Raw genomic sequence first — 15715 nt, 5'->3', positions numbered from 1 at the left:
ATTCAGGGAGTGACATTGAAATTTGAGGAGCTCTATACGTGTCCTCACTGTTGCATACGATCTGACGGTAGTGCGACGGACGAAGTTGAAACGAATCTCGAACATCAGGATTGCTTTTGCCAGTTCCTGCTATTCGTGACATCAAGAAGTTATTTCTGAGTCTCAAAGGACGCGTATATCGGATTACAGCCCGCATGAGGTCTATTTTTGTATGGCTGCAAGTCTCTGCCACTTCGGGCGAGGATATGAGAAGCCTTCAGGTCTTTGACCGCCGGTGTCTCAGAAGGATGTTTGGAGTTGACCAGAACCAGGTGATCAGATGACGGGTGTTTGTCGAAGTAGACGATACTTCACCCAAAGAATAGATCTAGCTCCGCAAGTTGAAGTGACTATACCTAGTTGCCACCGGCCGACAAAATATTTTTTGTGTGGTGGAAACTCAGCGTTCAACGGATGACAACTGAAGGTAATGAGAGATGTCACACATTTGACTGGCTAGACTGCTCTCCTTGGAGGCACCTTTCTCAGGAGACAGTCTGTCCTGTAGAATGTAAGTAAATTTGGCACTGATTGATATTGCGCTCTTTTGGGTATATTCTAGGAACAACAGTACTAAGCATTCTGGCGGTGATTCTGAACATGTTGATATTTTCTTGTTCTCATCTGTTGTGTCTTAAAATTGGACACCAATGCTCAGAAAGGGTTGTGTTTGTTTCCGCAAGCAATTTCATTAACAGACCGTAATAATAATCGTCGTCATCATCACCATCATTGACGGCATCATCTAAGGGGAACACTGGCGCTTCACGTTCTTACAAATATGTTAATTTATTTGAACAAAGTGTTAAAATGGAATAAAGAAAAAAGTGACTAACAGGGGGACTCAGGAGTATCCAACCACAAACGTCCGGCGCACCGACATCTTCAACACTCAGTGAGACAATCTGGATAACCTAAACGCCACTGACATTGGTTAGCCGCTACATCTTTCAGTAACCTAGCCTTATGGACTTCATCCCCAAAGGCAAAGAGCACTCAGACGTTTCGTAACGTCCGCCATTCTTTTCCGCCGTGTCATCTTTCCACATGTAGACTTCTACCACTCTGAATTAGGCACAGAAAACCAACTTACTTTTCGGTAAATGGTAGCCCGATTACATTAACTTGCAGTGCTGGATCAATTGCGTGAACGATGTGGCTTCCGTTTCACAGAAGACTCGTTTTCCGACGAATTCGCCATATTTCCGAAATACTTATTTTCAAAGACTTGAGAATGCAGTACTCCATTTATGCAATACTAAAGTCCGAAATAGCCGAAGTCGTCTGGCCACATGGCCTCAACGGCGTACCGGCCACAAACTCAAATCGGTCACGTTGCCATTAGCTACCGATGGCGCGGATCAATAACTGACTGCTGATCGTTTTGGAACACATTTGTGGATTCTGACCACGCACTCGTCCGAAATCGCTTCTCCCTACGTTTCCCTGGACCGCGTAAGGTGCGAACAAATCGCCTGGCAAGTGAGAGACTGGCAAATCATGATCTTAGACGAATTTACCAGAATCGTCTTCTAGAGTCCCTTCCAAATGCTCCACCGTCAGATGTGAACGCATACTGAGACGAGGTTATTAACTCTTCGTATAGTGCTGGGAATTTTGCCTGTGGCACTGCCAAACCAGACGCACGCAAGCTTTGGATATCGGACCGAACGCTGGCACTGCTTAAATGTCGGAGAAATATCCCAGCCGGTCCCGAGCTTAACCTGGTGCGAAGAATTATTAGACATCAAGTGAAAGTGAGCGTGCGAGCTGACCGTGAAGTATGGTGGACACAGGAAGCCAAAGAAATAGAAGAAGCCCAGGAAGCCGGTAATGCCCGAAGATTATTTCAGTTGATCTGTTCAAACAGTCCCCGTAAGCCGCCTGTGGGCGAAACCATCAAGCATCAGAATGGAGCGGGCGTCTCTAATAAAGAAGAACGCCTCGACCGATTAGTTGAGTACTTCGAACAATGGTTGTCGTGGCCACCAGCTGACACTAATCTAGCGCCCACAGGTGAAGTAGAACCCTGGACGGTGAACGTAGAACCATCTGTGGCCTTGGAGGTTTACGACTGCATATGTTCTCTTAAGCGCCACCGAGCTCCTGGTTCGGATGACCTCCCACCCGCATTGTTCAAAGATGGGGATGGAGTCCCAAGTCCACGCTTGTCTTATCTGTTTGCTTGCATTTTGGAAAAGGAGTCTGTCTCGGACAACTGGGGAGAGTTAGTGATAGTGCTCATTTCCAAAAAGGGGCGCGTAGTGAGTTTAGTAAACACAGGAGGATCAGCTTGACTCCAATTGTAACGAAACTTTCGGCGTCAATTGTGCTTCGTCGCCTTACGGTGGCTCGTGAGATACTGACTCAAGAGCAGCAAGCGGTGTTCCGGCCTGGTATGGGTTGCGTTGACCAAATCTTCACACTCCGTCAGGTGCTAGAACAACACCATACGTACGAGCGACCACCAATTATGGTATTCCTGGACTTCCGAGGTGCTTTCTTCTTGGTTGATCGGTGAGACGTTTAGAAAGAGTCCGAGAGCGAGTTAGAACAGAGTCCAGATTTTCGAGGATAGGCAACGTTTTACTTGTCTAAGAACAAGCGTACATGAGCTGAAATGTACATACAAAAGTTCAGTACGAGTACATATGTTAAGTATAAAAATAAGTACACAAAAATCATGACATCCACCCCCGACAGTGTTTTAATAGGCACATATGAGCTGACGTAGACAGGAAGTGGTGTACTGAATCAAGCTTCTCTGTTCCTCAATCTATAAGGATGAATGCGTCGCTGTTGTTCTAGAATCCCTGGATAACTCGGTTGGTGTTCGGAGGACGGTACAGAAGAAGATTCAGATGCTTGAGAGCTATCGGGCTGACGTCCGGTTAGTTCAGTAGTATCTGGGTGTTCGGTATCCTCGTTGGATTCAGACATATTGCGAATATTGTCAGTTGTATTCTGAACCGCTGGGGCTAGACGGCGAAGGGACACGGTTTCGACTCTTCCGTCTCGATGAGCAATGTGTGCATAGTGTGGGTTGCAGTTCAGAAGGTCAACTTCTTCTACTAGTGGTTGGTACTTGGATGACCTATCACCTCGTTGTAGCAGAACTGGACCAGGGTTGGTCAACCGAGATGGCAACGATATTCCAAATGTTGAGCGACGTGCGTATTGGTACAAACTTTCGTGTGGAGTACAGTTAGTGACTGTACATAACAATGATCGGAGGCTGTGTAGAGCATCAGGGAGTACTGATTCCCAACGGGAAGGCGGGAGATTGTGAGATTTCAGCGCTAAGCTTATTGTTTTCCAGAGAGTACCGTTGAGACGCTCAACTTGACCGTTACACTGTGGATTATAAGCTGATGTATGACTCATAGCAACACCTTTCTCCAGAAGAAAGCTATTGATCTCAGACGACATGAACGATGAGCCTCTGTCGGAATGGATATAGGCTGGCATTCCGAACAGACAGAAGATTTGTGTGAGACAGTCAATCACAGTTGCCGAGGTCATATCCGCACACGCAAATGCAAATGGGAATCTAGAGAACTCGTCAATTATAGTGAGTAAGTAGCGGTTGCGTGTATTAGATGGCAAAGGACCTTTAAAATCCAAACTCAGACGTTCAAAAGGTTGTGTTGCTTTAATGAGTCTACCAGAGGATTTCCAAAATCTTGGCTTCAGTTCAGCACACACTTTGCAGGAGGAAATGACGCGCTTGACATCGTCGACGGAGTAGGGGAGATTCTTGCAACGCACAAAATGAAACATACGGGTAATGCCTTGATGGCAGAGGGAGTTATGGAGCTCTCCGAGTTGGTTATTGCTCCCCATGGAAGCACATACGTTTCGTGACAGAGTGTCGGCGACATGATTGTCCTTGCCAGGTCGGTATATGACATCATATTTGTACTCGGACAGCTCAATCCTCCATCGTTGTATCTTGTCGTTTTTCACTTTACCCTTCTGTCCACCGCCGTACATGAATGAGACTGAACGCTGATCGGTGATCAGTTTGAAGGGTCTTCCGAGTAGATAGTGCCGCCATTTCCTGATGGAACGACCGACAGCGTAGGCCTTCTTTTCGATGGCAAAATGATTCTTCTCGCTCGGATTGAGTGTCCTCGAGAAAAAATCATGACAATCGGTCTGTTTTTCTTGACAACCTTGTCCACCAAGGAAAGGCCCCCGAAGTTTGTAAACAGACTACGTTCTTTGTATTCCAAAACTTTCGGACGTGTGAGGGTATGTGGAGAGCTCTCCAAAAGCTTCCGTACATAAAGCAGTGTCCATCAGCGATGTCCACTCTCTCCATTCCCTTTTAACTCCTTGATTGATGAAATAGTGAGACGAACGCTGGAGGGTAACCAAAACCCTGGTGTTCAAATAGCCTGTAAAGAAAACCTTGTCGATCTGGAGTACGCAGACGACATCGTTCACATCTTCGAAGAGGAGAAGGCGCAGGTGTTTTTGGATGAGCTGACCAAAGTCATCTCGTCTTTTGGTATGCACTGTGCACCCACAAAGTGGGTGTGCAGTCACTGAACGTGCCACTTACAATCCAGGGCGAGGTACTGGAAGTTGTGGAGCGTTTTACGTATCTTGGAAGTTGTATTAGTTCTGATTATAGTGTGACAGATGAGCTCAGTGCACGAATCTGCAAGGCCTGGGTTGCGTTTTCTAATTTGAGACACCTATTGCATCCCTGAATCTCAAGGGATGTGTGTATCAAGCTACAGTGCGGGCTATTTTGTTGTATGGTTGTGAGACTTGGCCTGTTTCGGGCAGCGGAACTGAGACTTCTTCAGGTGTTTGACGATCGTTGTCTCAGAACCATGGCTCCTGTGAGTTAGCATCGGGGTATCCGTAACGAGGCAATTGGAAAATGAGTTTTCGGTTGTGCAGCGGGTACTTCCATTGAAGAATGTGTCCAGCACCAAAAGTTGCGTTGGTTGGTACATGTGTCGCCTATGCCTAGCCATCGTTAGCCGAATAGAGTGCTGTTTTCCCTGCTCAACTCGGAGTGGCGGGAGCAGAGAGGTAGCCAACCCTTGACCTAGCAGAGGGGTATGAAAGAAATCATGAAACGTTTGGATGCTGTCGGTTCTACTCGCCTTTCAGGATGGGGACCGTGTGATCCCCACTACGCCTGGTTGAAGACACTACAAGGTATGGCTTCCAACCGTCGTCAGTGGCGTTCTCGTCGTCAACTTCTATCCAGGTTGCCTGAGTGAATGTCTGGAGGTGTAGGCATCTCAAAATGAATGTAGTAAGCTGACACTAAGCATCCTCCCCGTCCACTTTTCTTCTTTTCTTTACAATAAGATTTTCAAATAAATCATGGTAGTACGGCAGTGAAGCATTGGTGTTGAACACTGGTGCCATGCTGTCGATGATAATGATAAAGGACCTTTGATAGACAAAGTGTAGCTGTTTATTTTTCAAATGTATGACCATTCAAACTTTTTTCTGGTTCATAGCTACAATACACTTCCTGTCATTTAGCCTACAAATGCATCCCAAGCGCCGTGTTGTTATCACTGGTTTGGGAGTTTGCAGTTCTATCGGCATTGGTATTGAGCGATTCTGGAACAGTCTCCTTAAACCCGTATCGGGTATTTCAGCTACACCAGGTAAGTTATTGAGTTGTTCCAATACGTGAGACTGTAAGGTTAGACGAGTTTTCCTTCTTGCCTTGCCGTGTCGCAGGCATCATTGGCTCTGAAGAATGTGTGTCAGCTAAAGAACAGACGCAGCATCGTTTGGCTGTCAGTAACACGTCCATTGATTGGCGCTCTCTGTCTCGGGCGGCTGCTTTCGGTATTGTGGCGGCTTGTGAGGCGCTTACTCAGGCTGGCTGGAAGCAAGATGGATTAAAGCATAGCCCCAATAACCGGTCTGGTAAGTATGAGTATGCGCTTGTTTTACCGCAATTCCTCTATGGCTTGGTTTGGCCAGCGTTATCGACTCCCATATTGCAGGGAGTCCGGATACTAGGAAATGTTAACGTTTTTTCTACTTGAAACGTCTTTGGGAATACATAAGCGTTGTTACTACAAATCTGCCACCGAGATGCGGTTATCGACGTAGGCCTAGTACTTGCAGTACTTGTCTCCATTAGTGAGTTCCTCACTTTTTGTGAGTGTTACTTCTGTACTAATTCACTAGTCACTGGTAGATCATTTTTTGCCATTTACCCTGAATTTTTCGACCTCCTTGGATGTCTCCTGATTGTGGCCTATTCGCTCCTACTTCGAGCCCTGGTATTATCTTAAATAGGATGTATTGGACACCCTTGTTGCTATGATTTGCTGACGGGCTTTGAGTTCTGTCATCGTAAGTGTAGAGTTTTCTGTTTCTACCTGATAACTTATTTTTAAAAGCGATCATATACTGTCCACTTCCAGACAGAATTTCTTCTACCGCTTTGTCTGCCTCACTTTTCATTGTCCTCTGTATCTTCGTGGTAGCTGACTCAAACCGACCGAACACCGCATGTTTCACATATTAGCAGTTCTCTGCGGTGAATGAATTCGGTTGTTCATATAAGAGTTTGCCTATTGACAAACTGGTGCCTTGCCAGTTTTAAGAGTGCTTAGCTTTTATTTCTCTTTACTGCACTACTTTTTCTGTAGACTTATCTAGCAGTTAAATACCAACATTGGGCACTTGGCGTTTTGCATCACACGAAACGTGAATTCGCGGGTGAGGTTGAAATTCAAAGCATAAAACCCCTGTTAAGGACGAACATTTAAAGCACGAAACAACGCTAAATGAAACGCACACAGGATGTCAAGTGTCTGGCAACTGGTAGCGTAAAAATGGATGACTTGAAGGAGCTGAAGAAATTTTGAGTAAAATGAAGTTCCATATTTTAGCCGTCCTGGAGAAAATACACAGGAGTGATGTTTTGTCCAATGCTCGGGGGTGACTACTTAAAAGCAGTGACCGATCAAGCAAGGATGAGTAGAGTGTTTAAAGTAACAGCAGGTGGGGACTGATCTGAATAACACTGGTAACTGACAACCCTAATAGAGGCAGCGACTCTCCACTTCTCATCGATGTGCTAGAGCCTATAGCGGCATGGTCACCAAGGGCCCGTTCATTTCATTCACGAGCCGTCTGTGACTGATCGCGTGCAGTCTCAAGCACGTTGGTCCTCTCTTCTACTAACAGGGTCGATATTATTCACTTTTGAACTCCACTCTTATCTCCTAGGATGCCAGTGATGTTAAGAAGGAAGATAGTTAAGTATTGTTCACAAGTACAATTTGCGGACAAAGGAGATGTACACAAACCTTGAATTGCCAATGAGTCACTCATGAATAATCTCAGCGCTTCGCTGGATATATCCCTATGTTCCTCTTTGGAAGGACTGCCTTCAGGATTATTCATGTCATGGACCATCTCTAGTTCGTCCGTTCGCGCTTTTTTAACGGTATCCCGAAGGGGACCCTTTGGTTTTTTACAGGGGTCGTAGTAGCTACTGGGTAGACTTCATATATTAAATCGTTCCGAATCCTATTTTGCTGGTTTCCCCTTGGTTAGCATTGGCGCATTAAACCACTGCATTCCTGTTTTAGCGTTTTTAGTCAGCAATCTGACAACTGTTTCTGGTCTTGCGCGACTAACGGCGCTGGGTAGACTTAGCTGGTTGGTACTTCATAATATTGGGCAAAATCTTTTCACATGTTTCATACAGTCGGAAAACCTCGATCCTCGTGACATTGAATATCTACAGCTCAACACCTTGCGACTTTTGTGGATAAAGTTGTCGTCTCAGCAACATAACTGACCCAAGTTGTACACATGGTTCACGATGCTAATGCTATCCATCACTGTGTTGGAGTAGTTTTCGTCACAAAGAACCTGTTACATGCTGGCCTCTCTGCCTCCCTCGCTATCCTGCTCAATAAGGATTTACAAAAATATCTTTTCAACCGTCAAACTGGACTGTTGGTTTAAGTGTGATTTCCTATCATTCTTTTTTCGTGCCGCATCCTGGTCCTCTGAAAGCTGAAGAGGTTTCCACAGCCTCGATGCCAGCGATCAGCAACTTATCACAAATTCTACTCGGTCTGAAAAATGTAGTCACCTTTTTTTTGCTGTTTTCTTTTCCCCACAAGGCGTACATTTTGGTGTAGGAATGGAGGGCATACAAGAAATTGTGGACACAAGCGAGGCAATAAACTCCAAGAAATACAAAGGCATCGGACCACATGCCCTTACTCGAAGTTTGGCTAATATGCCAGCTGGTGCGATTAGCCGTTTGTGGCGGCTACGTGGACCTTGTATGGCTGGCAATACCGCATGTGCTACCGGACTTCATTCAATCGGTGATGCATACCGTATGAGTGAGTTATTTTCTCTTCATCTGATTTGTTTTACTTCGATCCACGCGACGTACGCATGTAATTTTTGTTTACTTTTCTCCTATTCACAGTTCAGTATGGTGAAGCTGATCTCATGGTTGCAGGCGGTTGTGAGGCTACCGTCAATCCATGGGCGATTGCGGCGTTCTCTCGTATCCGTGCTCTTACTACCAGGTTCAATGAAGCTCCAATCGAAGCTTCTCGTCCATTTGACGCACTTCGTGATGGATTCGCCATGTCCGAAGGAGCAGCGTGCATGGTGTTACAAGCATGGCCTCCAACAGCTGATACGGCTTCCCATTTTCAACCCAACTCGCCTCCAGTAGCTGAGATTATCGGATTTGGAAGATCAGGTAAGAGTTTTTTGAACCGTTCTCCCGCACTTGTATTGTCCGACCATCCCTTTTAGGCCTAAGGAGGATACCTGGACGTGTTTGCATTTTTTGTCACATAGGACTTGTTAAGTCTCGAGCTTCCCTACGGAAGCTGCGTGAATCTACCTGACGTTTCTAGTTCTTATAAGCTTGGGTGAACAGGTATTTCTATTTCTTCCTACGGGCTATATGGCAACTATGCACCCCACGGCTGAATACTTGTATACAAGAGCACTGATTGAGCAGGTCACCGTTGTATGTAATCCTGAGGAGAAATAACCGGGGTAAGCTTAATTCTTCTGGTATGGTCGTTTGTGCTGCGGAACTGTATGTATTATGTATTATGTTAAGGCAAGCGAGTTCGAGTGGACTCACTTCTTACACAGGCGTTATCGCCGCGTTGACCGGATTTTAGCACGAACTCTTCAAAAGCCATACAAGCGCAAGCAGGTTAAGGGGAGATACCCGCTTAACTATACGCGATGTTGATGTCACCTTAAAGAAACGTTTGCAACTGATTTTCCTCTTTAGGCGAGCGGATCAGAAAAACAATCCTCCAACCTGCACATTGTTAAATAAACGTTACTGTAATTCGGAGAGAACAAGTTACCAATTGAACTCTAGTCACGACCACAACTTGTTCGCGAACCAAGAAAGACTGGTACAGTGGAAGTTGGAATGGCACGAAAGACTCTGAGTTCAGTTCAGTTCAGTTCAGTTTACCAACTATAAACTATGCACCAAAGGTACGTTGGTCTTAGCCGTTTTATTTTGGTCACCGGAAAACGGGAGGTTATGGGAGATATAGCCAAGCGTTGGATGCGTTGACATGATTAGTTAGTTCGGTAAACTGGGAGGCTACGCTTTGAAAGCGACAGTCTTGATTCAGGAATACCGCGGGCTGCGATGATAGTTACGACCAGAGTCACCATCTTATTGTGAGAGGTTTGAACCAGAGGGCCGAGCAATTTAGTCGTCGAACTGGATGAAATGGTGTAATTTTTATCTTTACCCTGCATAAAAACATACATTAATACATACATACACGTGCAGGCCATAGCACCCACCAATCGCTCTCATAATGTGTTGAAACCACTGCTGTCTCATTTCCAGTAGGAAATTTCGAGTATGATACCCATATGACGATCATTCCCTCTCTTGAAATTGTAGTTTTTTGTCCATCCTTCAAACTCTAGGCAGGATTATTGTTGTGCACACATGTACAAGTTGATAACTAACAATTATTTTGACCAGTCGCATCTTTTTTATCAGCCTCCAGGTCGCATGAGTGTCTTTTCTGTGGCAGCGTGCTGATTTTCGAAGGTTCCCGTACGTTTGGATTCCCTTAAGTGGGAACTGGGACACAAATAGCGTATCTCAAAAGGCTATTTCAGTAAATAAATGCGTGTTTTCTGAAGGCCAAAAGTCGGCCATGTCATGCCCTCCCAAAGAGCGGACACCGGCTTGGTGCAAACGGTCTTCGATTTCCTTTCTGGGAAGACAGCTTCACTTTAAACTTGTCGCCCAATAAAATTCTGATGTTTTGTCCTAGGGGCAGGATACCAACAGTCTCTTAGTCCTCGTCAACCTTGAGAGTCGGCTGCTATACTATTATCCTCCCACTTGCTTTTCCCATTGCCCAACTTGTTTTTGTCTACAAGGCCAGGACAGTTGTGACCGTCCGTCGTATTTGATGATTTATGTGCATCGAATGAATGAATGCGTTTACCGATTTTCTCACTGTCTAGTTGCCTGTCTACCTCCCTGTTCCTCTCGATGCACTCGCGGACACATGATTTGCACACGCGCATGGAAGTGTTGGTCATTTGTTGATTCAACCGTTGTTTTTGTTGTTTCTATTTCTGCTTTGCGCAGCTGACGCACACAATTTGGTCGCACCAGACCCTATCGGGGACGGAGCTCTAAGGAGTATGCAAGCAGCACTTCATGATGCGCAACTGGATAGTCTGGATCAGGTAAGCTGATCGGTATGGGAAGTTCACTCGTTTATTTGTTTATCGTTTTCGTTTGTTGGCATACGTGTAGGAGTAGGCGATTGGCCTCCATGGTAGCAAACATTGGTTAGTAATATTTGTCCTGAATGCATCATCTCTACAGGAAACGATTAATCTCACTGCTTCATGATTAGTTTGTCAGTTTACGGGTGACGTGAATTCTCTCTGCATATTTGTTTGATAAGCTGCTTAATGACAAATACTGACAATGATATAGGATTATGCGTGTTTCTGTTGTAGTCTACATTTATGTTATATGTCGTTTGGCGTGTTTTGCACAAATAGCCCGGTCGACTTTAACCGAAAAAGCCCTTGAGTAAGCCTGTGTTGGGTACCGTAGTTGATTCACTGCCAAGTGGATGCTAGAACCGAAGATAGGTCAAATTACCGCCATAATCATGTTGGTGGACTGAACTGAATATCATTCAGCTAACCTTTACAAATAGCTCGTTTTTTTGCAATAATAGTATCTATCATCCAAGCGCTGAGCTATTCTCACATGCCCCTTAGAATACCCAAGTTAAGTTGCATCTTGCTTTGTCTTGAGCCCCAGTGTGAAATTTCCTCAGCAGCTGACACAACTTCGTACTACTAAATTCGAGTTGGTGTTTCAGGAGCGGCTGTGCTAGGTGCCAGTGTGTTGTGTTCCTGGTGTTTTTTTATTAGCTCTGGGCCTAAAAGTACGCGATATAACCCACAGTTCTTGGTGATCCCGTACGTAGGTGAGATATTCGGGAAGTAATTGTAGGGATGGCATGCTGTTTTCAGGCACATCCAATTTAGTTCCTCGGTTGGCGCGCCTGGCTTCGTTTCTCAATTCCTTTCCCAACAGCTACACGATGTACTGGTAAACTCTGTAAGCAATACAAGCGATCAACAGGGTCTTGACACTGTATAGTGATATTGCGCCTGGTGATGCGCATATATGGAAGAAAGGAGAAACTGTGCTCCGAGGTCCTTCGATAAAGTGATAAAAACAGCAGAAACGCACATGAGCTTGTAAAAACCTCAGGGTGGGTTGAGGCGGACGTTAATTCAGTTTTTAATAGGTTGGAGGTTATTTGAAATACAAATCAAGATGTTCTTGGAGGGAAATGAAGAGGAGGAAATTCTGACGATAGTACCATGACATGGATGTTTGAATGGCGAAGTGTCTGATTTGAAGAAAAGGGCTTCGATGAAGGTTTTGATAGACAACCGATGGGTCTGTGACTGTGTACTGTTTCGCTTTTGACACAAAAGCTTCGTCAGGTAAACGTGCGGAGAACGGTGGTAGATCAGTCGAGCTGTGACGTGGAGGTATGCGGTTATCATTGAAGAGGAGTCAACAAAAGTAGTATAACCCAAGATGACCAAACGTTCACTTGATCTCACTCTTCCTCCTAACCAAATTGCCGTAGCACTCATAAACCTACACAGTCACACAGAAGTTATTAGTGACTCCCGGTAGGAATCATCAACTTAAGTGCCTCGAACGGGAAGATCAGGGACCCAAACCCAATCAGTGATTTGAGATCCCCCTAACCCAGCGGCCATAAGACTTGGACACTCATGTCAACAGACAAGATCCTTTGACCGCCCCTCAACACTGATGTAGTTTGTTAATCGAAAAGAATCTTGCTGATCGGCCAAATTGGAAGCTTACTCCCTTGGCTCGATCGTGGGTGAATTCCAACACTGAGCCGGGAGAATCCCATCCATTGGTACTCGTAGTTAGCACCACGCAGGAATCTCCCAATAAGTTTTTTGAAGTTTGGATTCAGGCTGTTGGCCGAAGGCTTGTTAAGAAGGTCTGAGTGTGTCAGACTCGACCAAATACTGTTTTTCTACTAAGGAGCTCATGATTTTTTAGGCATTGTATCCCCATAACTACGTAGCTAGGAAAGTGACGAGAAAAAGGGGTGCTGGAAGCTCTGAGGAATCTACTGGCTGTTCAGTCCAAGAAATTCCGAATTAGTTATCACCATCCACAAGGTTGTGAGAATCACGTTATATTTTTGACGTAGTTCTTTATCAGGAGCCCAAAGTGCATCTCTGGTTTCTACTCTGTATAGTGTTGACGATATCTCAAGATCTTATTGAGCACAGTTCATCCCTCGTACAAAGCAATACCAGTTATTGTTGTGGATCTGAGCCATTGTCTAGTATTTCTCACATTCTGAGCAGTCAGCCTTTTACCATTTCGTTGTGTCTACAAGTGTTGTGTGTGGGCCCTCGCAACCATCCTTGTTTCTCTCTTCATCAACCCTCTCTTAGATTGATCACATCAATTGTCATGCAACCTCAACTCCTCTCGGTGACACAATTGAATTAGCCGCCATTTGTCGTTTGTTGGCAAGTCACAATGCTAGTCATGATCGGCCTAACCCGATCATCGTCAATTCAATCAAAGGTCATACCGGACACTTACTGGGAGCAGCTGGTGCAATCGAGTCTGTTTACACTGCACTGGCGGTAAATCGGAACCTCGCAGTAAGCAACTGCAACCTTCACTCTCCTATCTCGGCATCTGAACTGGAGCGAGTCCTGTCCGCGAACTCTGACTCTGCCGACACGAAGAAGGCTTTAGATGCCTTCGAGAAGCGTCTTCGATTGCCAAAACATAAGGAGCCTTCTGTTCCACTGAGCAATTCTGGTAGCACCTGTCGCCGAGTTGCTCTAACCAATTCTTTTGGTTTCGGCGGAACTAACGGGACTCTTGTGATTGCCGAATGGAAGGAATAGGTCCCTACCATTCCCTTTGTATATGGTCTTTTTATTTTCGTTTTGCCAGTCGACTGAACACTTTTTCGGTGACCTTATTTCCGTCTTTTAGTAGTAGGCTTTCATCCCCAGCCTATTCAGAATGCGCTAGGTTCTTCAACAGAGCCATTATTTTGGGTCGACTTATCACATTTCTGTCCCTACCGATAGTCCCAAGATTTTGGTGGATGTACCTGCCGTATGTCAACTCATGGTTTCAGCAATTTGGCTCTGCTCATCACCGTCATCTATAAAACTTGTACATGCTGCACAGTATTTCTGCTTTGCGATGAAGAACAGATTGGGAAGAAAAGACTGTGAATCTGAGTGACTGTTCAAACTACTGTAATGTGAACGCAATGAGGATGGTACATTATTTACGGCCATGTTGTGCTGTTTGCAGGGTCTGATGTGGCCATCGTTAAATAAACACCAGTGGTCTCTACTGACCCACGCTTGTCAGCGTCCCTAAGCGTTGATATGGTTTGTTTCGGGGTGGCGGTAGTTGTCAGAGCGGTTATGTTTTTCTTGGTTCGTTGATAGGTCACAACCTAACCCCTTCTAGGCAGTTTTTGTACTGTGTTCAGTTGGGTGTTAGGGCTCTGAGAAGCATTCAAATTGTGTGACAGAGACAGCTCGTCTACCCTTCGAAAATGATTCTGCGCCTCGCAGAATTATCAGTCCAATATTTCCAGCGATACCCGCGCAAATTTCCTCAGATAGGCTACTGTTGGACAATTCAAGGAGTTTTTGTCGAAAGGTGCCTATTGTTCCAAACTATCCGAACAAATGTCATTGTGCGATCAATCGAATGATCCCAAAGTTTTCTTAGTTGACACAAGGTAGCTCATTATGCCAACTTTTCCAAACCATTGCTCATTTTACGGCGTAGCATCACGAAGTAACGGAATGTAGCCTACAACAAAGCCTCTCTTTACGCAACACACTATTTGTGTTGCGTAAAATGAAAGTGAAACTAATTGATTCACTGTGACGATACAAAAGTTAACGGAGAGTTTTGTGTAAGTGTCCACAAAACGGTTGGGACAATCGGGTCATCGTGCATATGGGAAATTGTAGATCAACTACGTCGTCACAGATGTGGGGGTTATGAACAGTTTGTGAGACAGGGTGTTGGCCAATTCAAATCGTGCCTTCATTTGTTCCTGTGCACGGAGGATTATCAGTAATTCCAATTACGATGACTTCGGTCGTGAGTAAACTTTTATTCTTGCGTCCGGATATCACTTAGTTCTCATGGGGGTTCTTATTTTATGAACAGTCTTTTTTGCCACCCTTCCAAGCTCTGTGATGGTTATTCGATGACCCATTAATTCTGCAACGGCTGTCGTTACCCAACTTTGCTGACTGGATGACTGTGGTCTAGATTGTGCGTTGTTTTGCTACTTAATTGGTCATGGTACGGGCTGCTAGTACGGTGCTCAAATCTTCCCTCCCGATCGAACTTTTGAAACTCTCCGCTTGTAGAGTGCAACCCGTTAACTGAGTACCATAAGTCGGATATACGGTGACCTGTACACTGTGAACACATCCGTTTGGCTATGGTTGTTGTGCTGACGGCTGACAGCACCTTAGACCGAACTTAGTAACTGTAGTGATTGGCTGTAATGAGTTGTTATTCCTCAGCGTGCGCAAACGGACCTACTATGACCATTTTACAGGACTGAGTTAACATATCGCGTCAAGTCGTTGTCTTGCTGTGACTTCTGGTCATGTGCTTTCGTGTATTCTTTGTTTGCATCCCTTGTATCCTTTGGTAAGTTCTACCCGGCCAGTAAATGGTTTCAGAGTTCTGCGGATGCTACTGGTAATACCGGAGTGTGCCCACTATCCTTCGTGTATCAAATATAGTCCCAAATCTGTTGGTGTCACCACGAGATCGACCTTATTAGCACGTGTTCGATACAGATATGGTCGTGGCATCTGTGGATAAATTTCTAGTGCTTACGTTTAATTTCTTAACCAGCCATTTGTAAAGTTTGGTCAGCGCCTTCACAATAGAAGCAGACCCGGTTGTTTTTTTATCTCCCGCAATCTGAGTCGATCTTAGAAACGAGGATGAACTCGGCTGCTGCTTTTCTACTATCCTTGATCAAGTATGTGTGCTGGTAGTGGATTGCGTTCCTGGTTGTCCAAATAACCC

At 45.1% G+C, this 15715-nt stretch overlaps 1 protein-coding gene across 1 annotated transcript; it reads left to right on the top strand.

Annotated features, from left to right (window-relative positions):
- Nucleotides 1-1835: 1835 nt before the first annotated feature.
- T265_14732 (hypothetical protein) lies at nt 1836-13811 on the top strand (the record flags this gene model as incomplete). Its single annotated transcript, XM_009175003.1, has 8 exons — nt 1836-2303; nt 4345-4552; nt 5529-5681; nt 5725-5949; nt 8175-8402; nt 8492-8773; nt 10670-10770; nt 13066-13811. Coding segments are annotated over 8 exons (2133 nt in total), but the record flags the coding sequence as incomplete, so codon positions are not given.
- Between the last annotated feature and the right edge of the window lie 1904 nt (nt 13812-15715).

This window comes from Opisthorchis viverrini, assembly GCF_000715545.1.
Source record: "Opisthorchis viverrini unplaced genomic scaffold opera_v5_251, whole genome shotgun sequence".
Lineage (NCBI taxonomy): Eukaryota > Metazoa > Platyhelminthes > Trematoda > Opisthorchiida > Opisthorchiidae > Opisthorchis > Opisthorchis viverrini.
The sequence above is the reverse complement of the archived record's forward strand: the minus strand, read 5'-3'. Positions and strand labels throughout refer to the sequence as shown.